Source organism: Scleropages formosus, chromosome 1 (assembly GCF_900964775.1).
Source record: "Scleropages formosus chromosome 1, fSclFor1.1, whole genome shotgun sequence".
In the NCBI taxonomy this organism is placed as follows: domain Eukaryota; kingdom Metazoa; phylum Chordata; class Actinopteri; order Osteoglossiformes; family Osteoglossidae; genus Scleropages; species Scleropages formosus.
In genome coordinates this window covers 38,744,039-38,756,363 of record NC_041806.1, presented here as the reverse complement: position 1 = coordinate 38,756,363, position 12,325 = coordinate 38,744,039, and the positions used below count along the sequence as shown (strand labels likewise).

Below are 12,325 nucleotides of genomic sequence, written 5' to 3'. Positions count from 1 at the left end.
ATGCAGAATTAGATGTGTTTTTCGATGGTGACCAGTGACACGGTTTTCTAGGACTAGACAACTTGTTTGTCATCCTCAATTCTAGACTGATTTGACCTGGGTAGGTGAGGGCACTGACACTTCATAGGTGGGAATACCTTTAGTTAGACAGATTATGAAAGACTGTACTTAGAAGAGCAGAGCAAAAATCTGGGAGGGGCACCTCATGTTGGCCATGGTGGTATCTCCCCTGAACATTGTGTGTTGCTTTGCAGAATTACATTTTCCCCATAGTGTGTGAGTGACACAGAAAGACTGTGTTTCACTGATGTATGGATGAGTGATCCATTGTAAGTAGTGTATCTAGCAGTGTAAATCACCTTGGTGAATAAGGTTTGTGGGCTAGTAACACTACATAGTATTTATTGTAAGTCACTTTAGAGAAAAGCATCTGCTAAGTGAATAAATGTAAAATCATGTCCTACAAGAATAAGCATAGAACCAAATGTAAATGCACATTTTTGTGTGTGTGTGAGAGAGAGAAAGAGGAACAAAGTCAACAGTATGAAGTTTGGTTTGGGTGGGATTACAGAGTCAATCCCTGGTCAATGCAGGTAAAGACCTTGGAACTCAGTGTGGTCCTGATGCGACACCTCGTTCAGACCTAAACACTAAATTGGATGAGTTGAAAACACAGCATGATCATAAAGTCTAGGTATTCTCTAACTGGTGTCATAGAGGCCTTTAAAAAGCTGCAGAAATGTTTTAAACAGAGTTCTGCAAGAAATTACATTGAGTCACAGTATATTGATATTCTTCCTTCATTTTTTTCAGTTGAACCAAGTCACTCAACTAGCACAAAAAGCCAATTCACTAAGCATCTCATCTGCTTTTCACTGGTAATCCCTTCGTTCTATTAACGTTTCTACTGTGTGTGGCTTTCCCCTTAAAATCTGATTAACAAATCATTTCATATCAATTATGAACCTTGAATCGATATTGCAATATCGAGTTAATAAGTCTGTATGTCGTTTAAACTGAATCTGAAAAACCAATAGGTATGAACTGGTTAATTCCAATTAAAATAAAAAACCAACTGTGTCTCTTTCCGGATAATACAGTTAGAGACAATCCTCAGAACAACGGACGCTAATGTCGATAACTCCGAAAATCCCGTTTTCCTTACATTTCATATTTTCGTAGGCACAGAGACGCTGTCGCGTGCTAGGCTTGCTCCGATTGGCTGATATATAAGACGAACTGTGATAGGTCCACACGAGTGGCTTTCCTTAAAATCCTTTTTTGAAATGTTTGTACGGACACACAGAAGTATGTGCATATACGTATGTATTTATAAATTTTAATTGTTTTTAATGCATGTTTTGTGTGTTTCTTTTTTGAAAAAGACATGTTTTCCATTTATTTGATTTTTCAAAATAAAATACATGTGTATGTTTTTCAGCAGCTGTCTGATGTTTCCGAAATCCGTTATTCTGGTGTCAGTTCTCTCTCGCACATACAGCGTTATTCTGCATTCTCGTGAAATGAGGAGGCGTTGCAAATTAAATCGCGTCACTACACAATGCGCCATCCCATTGGTCAAGTGAAAACTATTTGGAAGTTTCGATTGGTTGAGAATTCAAGGTCAAAGACCAAATCATGTCGGTGGTGAACGTGACATAACTAAGGACGAATGGAAACTACTCGAATGGCTGTTTTCTGGAATTAACGTAGTTTACTTACGTAATAATTTTATTCAGTGACAATTCTTGTACGTCGCAGCTATGAGTACAAGTTCATATTTAGATTAATTCAGTAAACCGTAACTTGTGTTTTTTTGCGAGCAGAGAAACTGACATGACAGTCACACAGCACATCATTTGATACTGAAACGTGTTTTTGTTCGTACCTAGAACCTACACGTTAAGAGCGGTTTGAATTGAAATCGCGAAGTGAATACTTGCACTGGCTGTAGTAGGGAACAATGCTGTGCACGTGGCGACCCGCGGCGCGCGCTCTCCCTCTGCGGTCTCGTGTCTCCCGCGGTGGACCATCGGAGCGGTCAGCCGTGCTCCAGCCCACCAAAAACGTCCATTTCCGAAAACTGACCACAATGGCCGCCTGGGTGATCGATAAATACGGTAGTAACGAAGTGCTGGAGTTCAGGGAGGATAATCGACGCCCCAGCGTGTGCACTTCCGCTGAGGTGCTGCTCAAGGTGCACGCGGCCGCTCTCAACCCTGTAGACGTGGCCATGAGAGGCAGGTGTTGAGTTCTGCACTCACGTGAAATGTTCGCAAGGGCTGTTTCGTTCGGTAAAAGGCCGAGCAGTTAATGGGAGATGTGTTGCTTCCCATCTCATGCCCTGTCTGTCATTCCAGGATAGGCTCTGGACCACGATGACCCTGCACTGCAATGAGAATGATTTAACAAAAGATGAATTATGTGCCTCTTCTGACTTTCTCTGTGTCTCAGAGATCACTTACCATAAAATACCCTGTTGGAGTCTTCAGCACATGATGAACGATGAGAGGTTGCGCCATTGCAGCCTGATGAATGCAGTTGTTGCCTTCCAGGAGGGTATGGATCCACCCTGCTAGGTGTGAGGCGAGATGCCCTGAGCTTGGGGTGGATGGGCGGTGAGTTCCCCCTGGTCCTCGGGCGGGACGCCTCCGGTGTGGTGGTGGAATGTGGGTCAGGTGTGACCCACTTCCAGCCAGGAGATGAGGTAATTGTGCAGACAAATAAGCACCTGCAGGATTAAGACAGTAGATTGCTATTAACATGTTGGGCTTTCATTTGTGTTAGGGTTCCTAAAACCTTAGATGCTAATATTAAACACTTTAATATGCTTTGCTTTGTATAAAATCATTTTTAGATGGTTCATATCTCTGCAAACCTGGACAAGATACTGAAAGTGACATATAAGGGGTTGGGCCACCATGCCTGCAGTGCTTTTTGGAGGGCCGTAGTGGTGTCTTGGGAGCCAGGTAGTGGGAACCACTTGATTAAGGGATGATGGAGGTGGAAATCATCTCCATGTACTGCACTCCAGAATTTGCCAAAAAGGTTGAAAATGTTGATATCTCTTAGTCAAGCAGTGTGTTGAAGGTGTTCAACTTCATCCTGGTGCTCTAGGCAGTAGTGGGTGGTGTACATGTTAGGGCTTTTGCTTTGTAATCTGAGGGTTGAAACGGTAAAAACACCCCGTTTAACATTAGAACTTGACATTATAAGATGCTTTGTTGAAAGATTATCAGGAAAATAAAACCCAACAATAACCAGTCTTTTGTCTTTGTATAGAGTATATGATGACATCATGCTTGCAATACGAGGCACCTGGTTGCCTAATGTCTTCGTATTAGTTGGTTGTTATAAGACTATTCAGAACCTTCATCAGACTTAAGGTGCACCACCAACAGCTGTCAGCCCACAATGTCTGTAGCTGGTATTTTCCTCTTTTTCTAATCATCGACATTTCCGAATGTAACAAACACTAAAAGTGAACTGAATAGCCTGTATTAAAATTTTCCGGTGCACAAAATGCCAGGTTATGTTTTTTGAAGTTATGAGTGATGTACCTCCATGCAGCTTGGCTGTTGACTATTTGACCTCTTTTAAATTCTGTTATGGGTCATCTTTCAGAAAGTCGAATACTGAAATGCTTCTTGTACTTTTTACAGATGATATCTGCTGATTAGTTGTATTTAGTGAATAACAATTAATCTGCCTGGGTAGCTGCTTCTACATTTGTAACTGAATTGAGGTAGAGCTGTTTTGGATGTGGTGTTTCTGGTACTCTCAGCCTGCTCGTCCTGTTTCCAAACTGACGCTCACCAGGATAAGTGGCTTAAGAATGGATGGTTTCCAAAATTTCCAACCCCCATAAGAGCTGTAACTGGCAAATGCGATTACTGCTTCAGTTAATATTTTTGGTCACCGTATTACATTGATATTCCTATATTTACCAGGTTATACATTCTGTATATACTATACATGTGTACTAGATATACTCTAAATTGTGCCTAACAAGGGTAGTTCAAGAAATTACTTTGGTTTTGCATGACCTGTGCAACTCCTTTGTTAGCAGCTCACAGCTTCATTGATTCTGTCATGACAAGAGTAACGTGTTTTTCCACATTAACCATGGTGCATCTTGCCGGCAGGTGTGGGCGGCCATTCCTCCGTGGAAACAAGGTAGTCTGGCAGAGTTTGTAGTCCTGAGTGAGAGTGAGGTACAGTAAAAAGTCTTTTTTTTTTTTTTTTTTTTTTCCCCCCTCCCTCCTCCAGTTGCTTGTGCAGTCTACCAAGTCTGTTATATGTACCAACAAGCTTGTTCCAAATATTTAGCTTTTAATTCTTATTTTGTGATGTTTACTCACAGTTGACTAATTTAAGGAGAAAATGTATGAGCCTCAACCAAAAATTACTCGGTGAAAAGCAGGGAAGGTCTTGCACACACAAGACAGTTACCAGATATATTGTTATAAATACAGTTATTTGTACTGTCCCATATTTTAATCTATGTGGGGAACGGTGAAGAATTATTATTCTGTGTTATCGGTCATCATTCTGCATACATAGATGGAATGGATCCAGGGAGCATACTGGATGGAAACAAAACAACTTTTTTATACTAGACTGTTTGCATAAATACTGGAATTGGGTTTGTTGTAAGTGTTTAGCATCCTGCTAATGTTTCCTGGGGAGCTTCCCGAAGCTAGAAGCTTGTGTTGGGTGCATGGAGGGTACAGAATAGGGCAGTGAAATGGCTGTAACCAGTAACGACTCATTATGAGATTCTGCACCACCAAAGAGCCAAATGAGAAGCAATTAGACTGATGGATCCAATGAATGAACTTTCATTAATGGGATGCTCTGAGCTTTGATCATCCCGCTTTGGCCATCGTTGTCAGTGCTTGTTTCTGTCTTTAAAGAAGCAGCTTCGCCAATAATAAAACTGATTATGGGGACAGGTGTGTGTGTATGGTTTGCCCTTAGGTTTCCCACAAGCCCAAATCTCTGAGTCACACACAAGCGGCATCGATTCCCTACGTGGCGTCAACCGTCTGGTCGGCCCTCGTAGTGACTGCCGGCCTCAACAAGGACAGTTGCTCAGGGAAACGGTAAGAGGGTCTGTCAGCCCAGAACTAAAGACCCAAAGTGGAATGTTGGGAAAAGGCCTCTCCTCTTCACCAAGAAGTGTATCTCTCTGATTTTGTAACTAATGCGAAATTTATCACACCTCAGTCTCATGACCCTTTCGAGAGATTCTTCAGTGCAGCCATGTTCTCTAGGATATTCTACGGAAAATAAATGAATCCAGAAAAATAACTTTCATGAAGTGCACAGCCATGAAGAGTAATATATCCTCTGTCTTCATTTAGTGTTCTGATAGTTGGAGCATCTGGGGGAATTGGAATATTGGCCATCCAGGTAAGGGGATAACTCCTTGGTTACCCACCACAAACATCATTATCATATTAAAAGCGGTGCTCCTGCCCACAAAGGAAGCTGATCACCTTTATAGGTCTGCACTAACAGCAGGTGATCATGAATATTTATAGGGGCAGCAGGCCTCTTTTCTTGTTTGTTTTACCCATTATGGATTGAAGATCATTTTTGTCTCTTTGACTGCCCATAAATTCAAATGAAAGAGTCCAGAAACAGTGGTTCAAAGCGAAGAGGATATGAAGACCACAGTTTACCTTTTTTAATATGCTGGAGGAAGATAGTAATGATAGCCATGCTATTCATTTGATTTTGAATGGCTTTTGAGTTAATGGGTAACCTCTTTCTGTGCCATATGCTGTCAGATGTTAATCATGAGGTGTGAATAATCAGTTTGTACAATCTCTGTAAAGATCTGATTCCAGCAGTAGCAAAGGCATTCTAAGGTCCTGCATGTTCCCTTTGATATTGTCAACGTAGAGCTTCAACACAAGCTATTTATAATCTAGTGTTACGATATATCAAGACAACTGTGTGATCAATTCAGTTTAGCAGTGACTAGTAAGTCCTAAATGACTTACTTGCATTATCCTGCATTGGTTCACGCGTAAGCTTTAAGGTGACACCAGGTATTTTTTGCTCCGAATTCACAGCCAGCAAAGGCTGTTGATGTTATGGTTTGAGATGGTTTGAGTGTAAACACCAGCTTGCTCGACAGTGGTTTTCTTTCATAGATGCCTGTTTCTCCTCTTTCCACTCCTTCAGCTCATGAAGGTCTGGGGTGCCCATGTGACTGCCACATGCTCTCGGAGTGCTGAAGGGCTGGTGAGAAGTTTGGGTGCTGACCATGTAGTGGACTATACATCAGGGGACACAAAGGCACAGCTGGAGACTTTGGAGAAGTGAGTTGATGCTCCTGAAATGGGTCTGGTGGGGAATCAACTGACCAGTGTACCATGCTTGGCTTGTTAAGAGGTTGTGTTGCAGTCACGTCGAGTTTCTGAAGGGCCCTGATCCTCTGTGGCTTTCAGGTTTGACGTGGTCCTTGATAATGTTGGTGGAGACACGGAGGACTGGGCAGTGACCCTCCTGAGACCCTGGGCGGGGGCTAAGTACATCACCCTGGTGACGCCTTTCCTGCTGAACCTAGACAAGCTGGGCTTGGCTGAAGGCACAGTGCAAACTGGACTCACTGCCGGCAGCAAGGCGCTAAAGGTAACTAACCTGAGTCAGATCACAGTTCAGTGCCACAGCAGGTCAGGGTACGTTTAGATGGGCTGTGCTTGCGTGTGTGTGTGGTACAGTCAAGCGGAACCTGGGAGTTTCACAGAGGCAGATCACCAGGCTTTCCTGTGTCTGACCTGATTTTACTGAAAGCCTCTGGCACACATCTGTACTTCCCCACCGCACCAAACTCTCTTGAAACCTCCTATTTTCTTACCACAAAACCGCCTGATGAAAATGTAGACGTTCAAGAGGTGGGGATAACATGGTCGCGGATGTCCTAGAAACAGTACGCAGCGTTAGAGCTAGTTATCGTACTTCTTATTTTTTAACCCTCCTCTTATAGTTGGGTTTGTTACGCCCACAAAAATAGGAAATACTATGTTTCGTTTGTCTTTTTTCCATGCTTCTTTCCAGCGTTTACTAGTGTCAAATCTTCACGCGATAAACAATATCAGAACTGGGTCAATACAATCTAAATCATGAAAATGCAGTTAGCATCTTTATACAGTAAATGTGTAGAGAAATAGCAAAAGGTACACATTGATGCATTCAAGTCTTTTCAGTACGTTTAACATGTGGTCTAATTGCAGCTTGGGAGACTGCAGGAGTGACATAGCATGTTAATTCAAAAACCACATCACATCTTCACTACATAACCCTTATAGGCTGTAGTACCACAATGTTGTGCTGAAACAAAACATCAATAGTAAATAATTACCCATGAAAAATTAAAAAAAAAAAAAAAAAAAAAAGTATACACCTGTGTACACCATCCAGTTCTTTACACAGTAATAATAATATGCTTATATCAAGAATGAGTGAGGTGTGTGAGGGGCATTGTGAGTCACCGAAGAGATGGCTGATGTAGTTCATTACCTCAGTTGGTGTGCGGTGCTCTCAAAAGTACTATTCACATGTGGAAATCATTTTTTGCAAAAGTAAATAAGAAAATATAAAATAGCAGGGGTCACTTGCAGAAAACTGAGACTCTTAAGTAAATGAGTGTCAGATGCAACTCTGTGATGTGTGTGTAATTAGTGTGGTTGGTTCAGTTACCTATGGTAGTAAAAAGTATAGGGGAGATTTGTATGTGTGTGTGAGAGAGAAACAGGAAAAAAGCGTGAATGAGAAGAGCATATTTGGTGAATTGAAAGCCAAATAGCTATCAGTATGCATGCTCTCAGCTCACTGTTTCAGGGAGAGTGGGATATACCTGCCTGAGAGTGGGAAGGGGTGAGAGCGGGCGCAAGATGGGGTGCTCTGCGGACGGGGTAAGGGTGTGTTTCCTCACCGACGGCAACGCTAAGACGGGGGGGTTGCCGATGCAGCAGGATTTTGGCTGATTGGGGACTTTGGTGGTAAACGGTTTTGAATGCCTCACTGCGTTTCCCGCCAAGTTGACGGGGCCCATTGTCTGTGCCGTGACAGGGGATCAACTGCACATCTGTGGCATGAGTCACCCCCTGCAGCCCCATGAAGGTCCTCCTAGTGGCAAAGTGCGGTAACACCAGTAGGAGACGGAAAGCTCTGGGGTTTCCTGTGCTCTCAGACCGTGCTCCTCTCCTGCTCATCTTGGGCACAATTTGTTTGCCTGAAGGAGCTTATCGAAGTGGTTCTTATTTACAAAGTGCCCCAGATACAAAAGTAGCAGATAATAGGCTCGGAGGACTTAAGCCCATGTATTGTCTTGTCACACCTCTTTTAATCCGTATTTAGCAAAGTTCCCTCTTCTCAATGCGATCGAATGGGAGAAGTAATTAAGAACTGCAGGCTTATTTATTTGTCGCTTGTTTTAACAACACTTTTATGGTAAGAAGGAGTTATGCCACCTGTCTGACAATCGGCCTTCAGGAACAGAGGCTCACCAAGAGCTTGTACTTCGTGGGTCCGTTGTATCAGTTTATTTTTGGACCAGGTATTTAAATATGTGGAGCAGTGTTAAAAATAAAGGAAACCATGTGCTCAGTGGAGGGCTGACTTTAGCCCATGGATCTCTTTGGAGACAGCAAGGGCTGGTTGCCGTCAGGCAGCCTTGTCTCGCTGAAGTTCCATTGAACGTCCAGCATAAGCTCCCCTCGGCAGAGAACTCCGGACGGTGTATCACATTTCCCTTTGTCTTCCACACTCTGTCCAGAAGTAATTTGTTCTAGTTTCCGATGCTCTGTTTTCTCACTTACCCATGAACAGCCCGCAAAAACCCAGAAAGGCGAGTTTGTGCCAGCAGTTGCAAGTTCTTTTGAAGCTTTTAGATGACATCACATTATGTTTGAACCCATTTATTTCCCTGGATGAATCATGAGAGCAGCTGTGATTGTTGTTGAGCATGAGTTGCTGTACTGGACGTGTCCTGAGCACACCGCTGTGCCACGTGGCCGAGTGCATTTTATTGTTCAACCAGGGTAACTGCATGAGCGGTCTTGTGTATGCTTCAAGATATCTCACCTGTACTCTGTGTGTCTTTGTGTACATATGAGTGACCTGTCTCTCTCTTCCTATTTATCACAGAATCTCTGCGATAAGGGTGTTCATTACCGCTGGGCTTTTTTTGCCCCAAATGGAGCTGCCCTGGACCAAATCGCAGACATGGTGGATGAAGAGCAGGTACGTCCATTTCATGTCACTGATGACTCTCTTTTTGGTCCAGTGACTGGATGTAGAAAGGCTTGTCAGAGGGTGACTGACAACTTCCTGTTGGAGTATAATTACACCTGTCCAGATGTCAACACCACTTATGATTCACACAAGCACCTTCCTTCTCATCAGTAGGGGCTATGTGGTTTTCTTGCAGCCCCAATGAAGGAAGTGTCCATCCATTACCAATAATCTTGTTACAGGATTGTGGTGGTTCACAGCCTTTCCTAGATTCATAGAGTACAACGCCGGGTACATGCTGAGTGTGAGACCAGCCCACCCCCAGGCAATTACACACAAACTAAAGAAACCATGTGCATAAGTAATGAGAATTGTCCTGCTTAAAATGTAACAAATGTCAAAGAATTTGCATGGTTTGTAAAAGCCACATTAGTGTCTTTATACTGACAAAGTAGGAGGTCATCTCATTTTTGCCATGATGGATGAAAATGCCTCATTGTATCTAATGAGGTAGAGGCTGGAATAAAAGCCAGAGTACACAGCTGACTGCCAGGAAGAGGGAAAGGGCAAGTTCCTCTAGTACTTCTGCAGACAATCAATATTTTGCCATAGAAACAAGAGGAAAGGGAGGCAGGGTGCCACTGTGGTATGAATAAGCCCAGACTTCATTCAAGTACAGTGTGTAGAAAAATGCTTGATATTTTGTGACAGAATTACTTCTGGTACGGGGCTACTTGGTACTGTGTTATCTGAATCTGGATCTTCGAGTACCGACAATAGACCAGAACAAGCAGCACAAGTCATCTTGTCAACAGAAGGAAAATGTGTCTGCAGTAGATATGGGACTCTGTTGGGAATGTTTGACATTTGACTGAAAATACAGAGAACTCGTGATGACTCGCATAATGTCGTCATGCCATGCAGGGTGCAGCAGCGCCGTATGCTCAGGACACTGAAGTGCAGGACGAGTAGTAAAAGCAGAGGCTGGATGGAGTCCAGAGACATCTCTCCCTCTGGGTTTGAAAGGAGGCCGAGGACAATGAAGGCCGAAGTGGTGAAACATTAGACAGGGTGTCAGTGCCGTATTTCAACAGATGCTGTCACACACACACACACACACACACACACAGAGCCAGAATCAGTGGAGAAGAGCATTCGCCATGACTGGTGAAATGGCACTTATTAGTTTATTACAGAATACACACACACAGTGGCTGAAACCACTTGTCCCAAGCAGGGTTGCGGCGAGCTGGAGCCTAACCTGGTAACACAGGGCATAGGCCTGTGGGGAGAGGGGACACACCCAGGACGGGACACCAGTCCGTCACAAGGCACCCCAAGCAGGACTTGAATCCCAGACCCACCAAAGAGCAGGACTCGGTCAAACCCGCTGCGCTACCACACCCCTATAGAATACATTACAACTGATATTTCAGGTTATTTCTGTTATGAAGGAGACTGTAAGGGAGGGTGTGATGAGGATAATAGGACACAGGTGGTAGTTTTGGACAAGCTGGTGATTGGGTAAACCTCCCATTTGTTTATGTGTTTAGTCTGGCTTGAGTGGGCAAGTCTAGCTCCTATGGGTGGGCTTTCACAGTGCTGAGCGATAGTTCTGTAAATCCTCCCTAGAGTCCCGGCATTGCTTCCTAATCCACAGCCTTTTTGTACTGGGTTTTTACCCGCATACCGACAGTAAGATTCCATCTCGCTCAGAGGTATTGTTCCAGCAGCTTGGCGGCCCTCCCCATTCAGCAGTGGCAGGATGGGTGGTTTGGATAGTCCAGCCTCATCACTTTTCCCTGTTTTGATGATGTGTGTGCAGTTCCAGAGACGAGGGAACAGTAATGGGCATTAGGTGCCAAGTTTCATCTCCAACTGTCTCACTCAAAGGGAAGTGAGAATAGGGAACACTGTCCTCATTCTTGAGCTCTTGTTTCCCGTACTTTTGTTTTTTTTTTTTTTTTTAATGAAACTTCTCAGTGTAGCAGATTACATAGCCGTTTATTGAAGCCTGGACTTTCCCCATTTTCAGACAATTGACTATGAATACAATGTCATTGCTTACGTGGCTGATGAGAAGTTGTTACTGCAACTACTGTGGTGTTGGGAAAAGTTAATCACTGTTACACTGCCTATACAAGGACCTCATAAAACAGGATGCCATGTCATTGTCCTTTTTTTGGTTTTGAAATATCGCTTACCCTTTCTATTGTGACATGTTATGGCTGCCTTTGACAATTGAGTTAATGTCACTATGGTTGGATTGATCTTTTGTTCTTGGTCATTGCGGAACATCCCTAAACTGAGTACACATGCGCTTCCTGAAATGTGAAGCAGAAGGACTACAATAGAAAAACATTTTTACTGCAGTGTGAGATACACTGGATTCCTGTGCATCTCTACTCCTGCTCTAGTTCAGCAAGGCGATGACCCTGAACTGATAGAGTAAAAGTTACCCATCTGTGTGAATGGCTACTCTAAGCACCTTAACATTGTAAGTTTCTTTACAGAAGTGTCAGCTAAATGATTTTTTTTTTTTTTTTTAATTTATTTATTTTTTGCCTGAAACAAAAGGAGGATGTATAGTGTACTTCCTTGCTTCTTCCTCTTGCCTGGCAGGTGCGACCAGTCGTCGAAGCAGAGTTTTCTTTCTCTAAGGTAGCCCAAGCTTTCCAGAAGGTGGAGCAGGGTCATGCCCGAGGAAAGACTGTGATCAACATTGTGGCTGAAGACCACCCCCAGTAGCTCAGTCGTCGTCTCCAAAGGACACGAGGCCAAACTTCCGCAGATCAACAGCAAACTGGACATTTTAGGAACATCTCAGTCACACGTGAATCCCTGGACTTTTAGTGAAGCAAGCATGTATTACAGAAGTGTTGAAGATGCGTTTAGCAGAAACCCAAAGATTGTATGTACTGTATGTGCATACATAAATACAGTTCTCTGCTCATGGGTGAAAGGTTTGTTGCAGTGACAAGTGTTTTTTGTTCTTTAAGGTTCTCAGCATGTAGACATCAAGTACAATAAACAGATGAATTAAGTCTGTGTTAATGTTATAGCAACAACCACCTTT

The 12,325-nt window shown here is 43.3% G+C and overlaps 1 protein-coding gene across 1 annotated transcript; it reads left to right on the top strand.

The window, feature by feature from the left end:
- The first annotated feature begins 1,459 nt into the window (after window positions 1-1,459).
- Window positions 1,460-12,315, top strand: LOC108929322 (reticulon-4-interacting protein 1 homolog, mitochondrial-like). Its single transcript, XM_018743743.2, has 9 exons — window positions 1,460-2,240; window positions 2,556-2,707; window positions 4,146-4,214; window positions 4,981-5,105; window positions 5,367-5,415; window positions 6,196-6,332; window positions 6,462-6,645; window positions 9,163-9,258; window positions 11,872-12,315. Exons 1-9 carry the CDS (start codon window positions 1,964-1,966, stop codon window positions 11,995-11,997), a joined length of 1,215 nt encoding a protein of 404 aa, XP_018599259.1. The 5' UTR covers window positions 1,460-1,963; the 3' UTR covers window positions 11,998-12,315.
- The last annotated feature ends 10 nt before the right edge of the window (window positions 12,316-12,325 follow it).

Excerpts from the sequence above, each read along its gene's own strand:
- LOC108929322 (XM_018743743.2), top strand. The coding sequence starts at position 1,964 with ATGCTGTGCACGTGGCGACCCGCGGCGCGCGCTCTCCCTCTGCGGTCT. Across the intron at positions 2,241-2,555 it reads TGTAGACGTGGCCATGAGAG|GAGGGTATGGATCCACCCTG; the intron begins GCAGGTGTTGAG and ends GTTGCCTTCCAG. Across the intron at positions 5,106-5,366 it reads GACAGTTGCTCAGGGAAACG|TGTTCTGATAGTTGGAGCAT; the intron begins GTAAGAGGGTCT and ends GTCTTCATTTAG.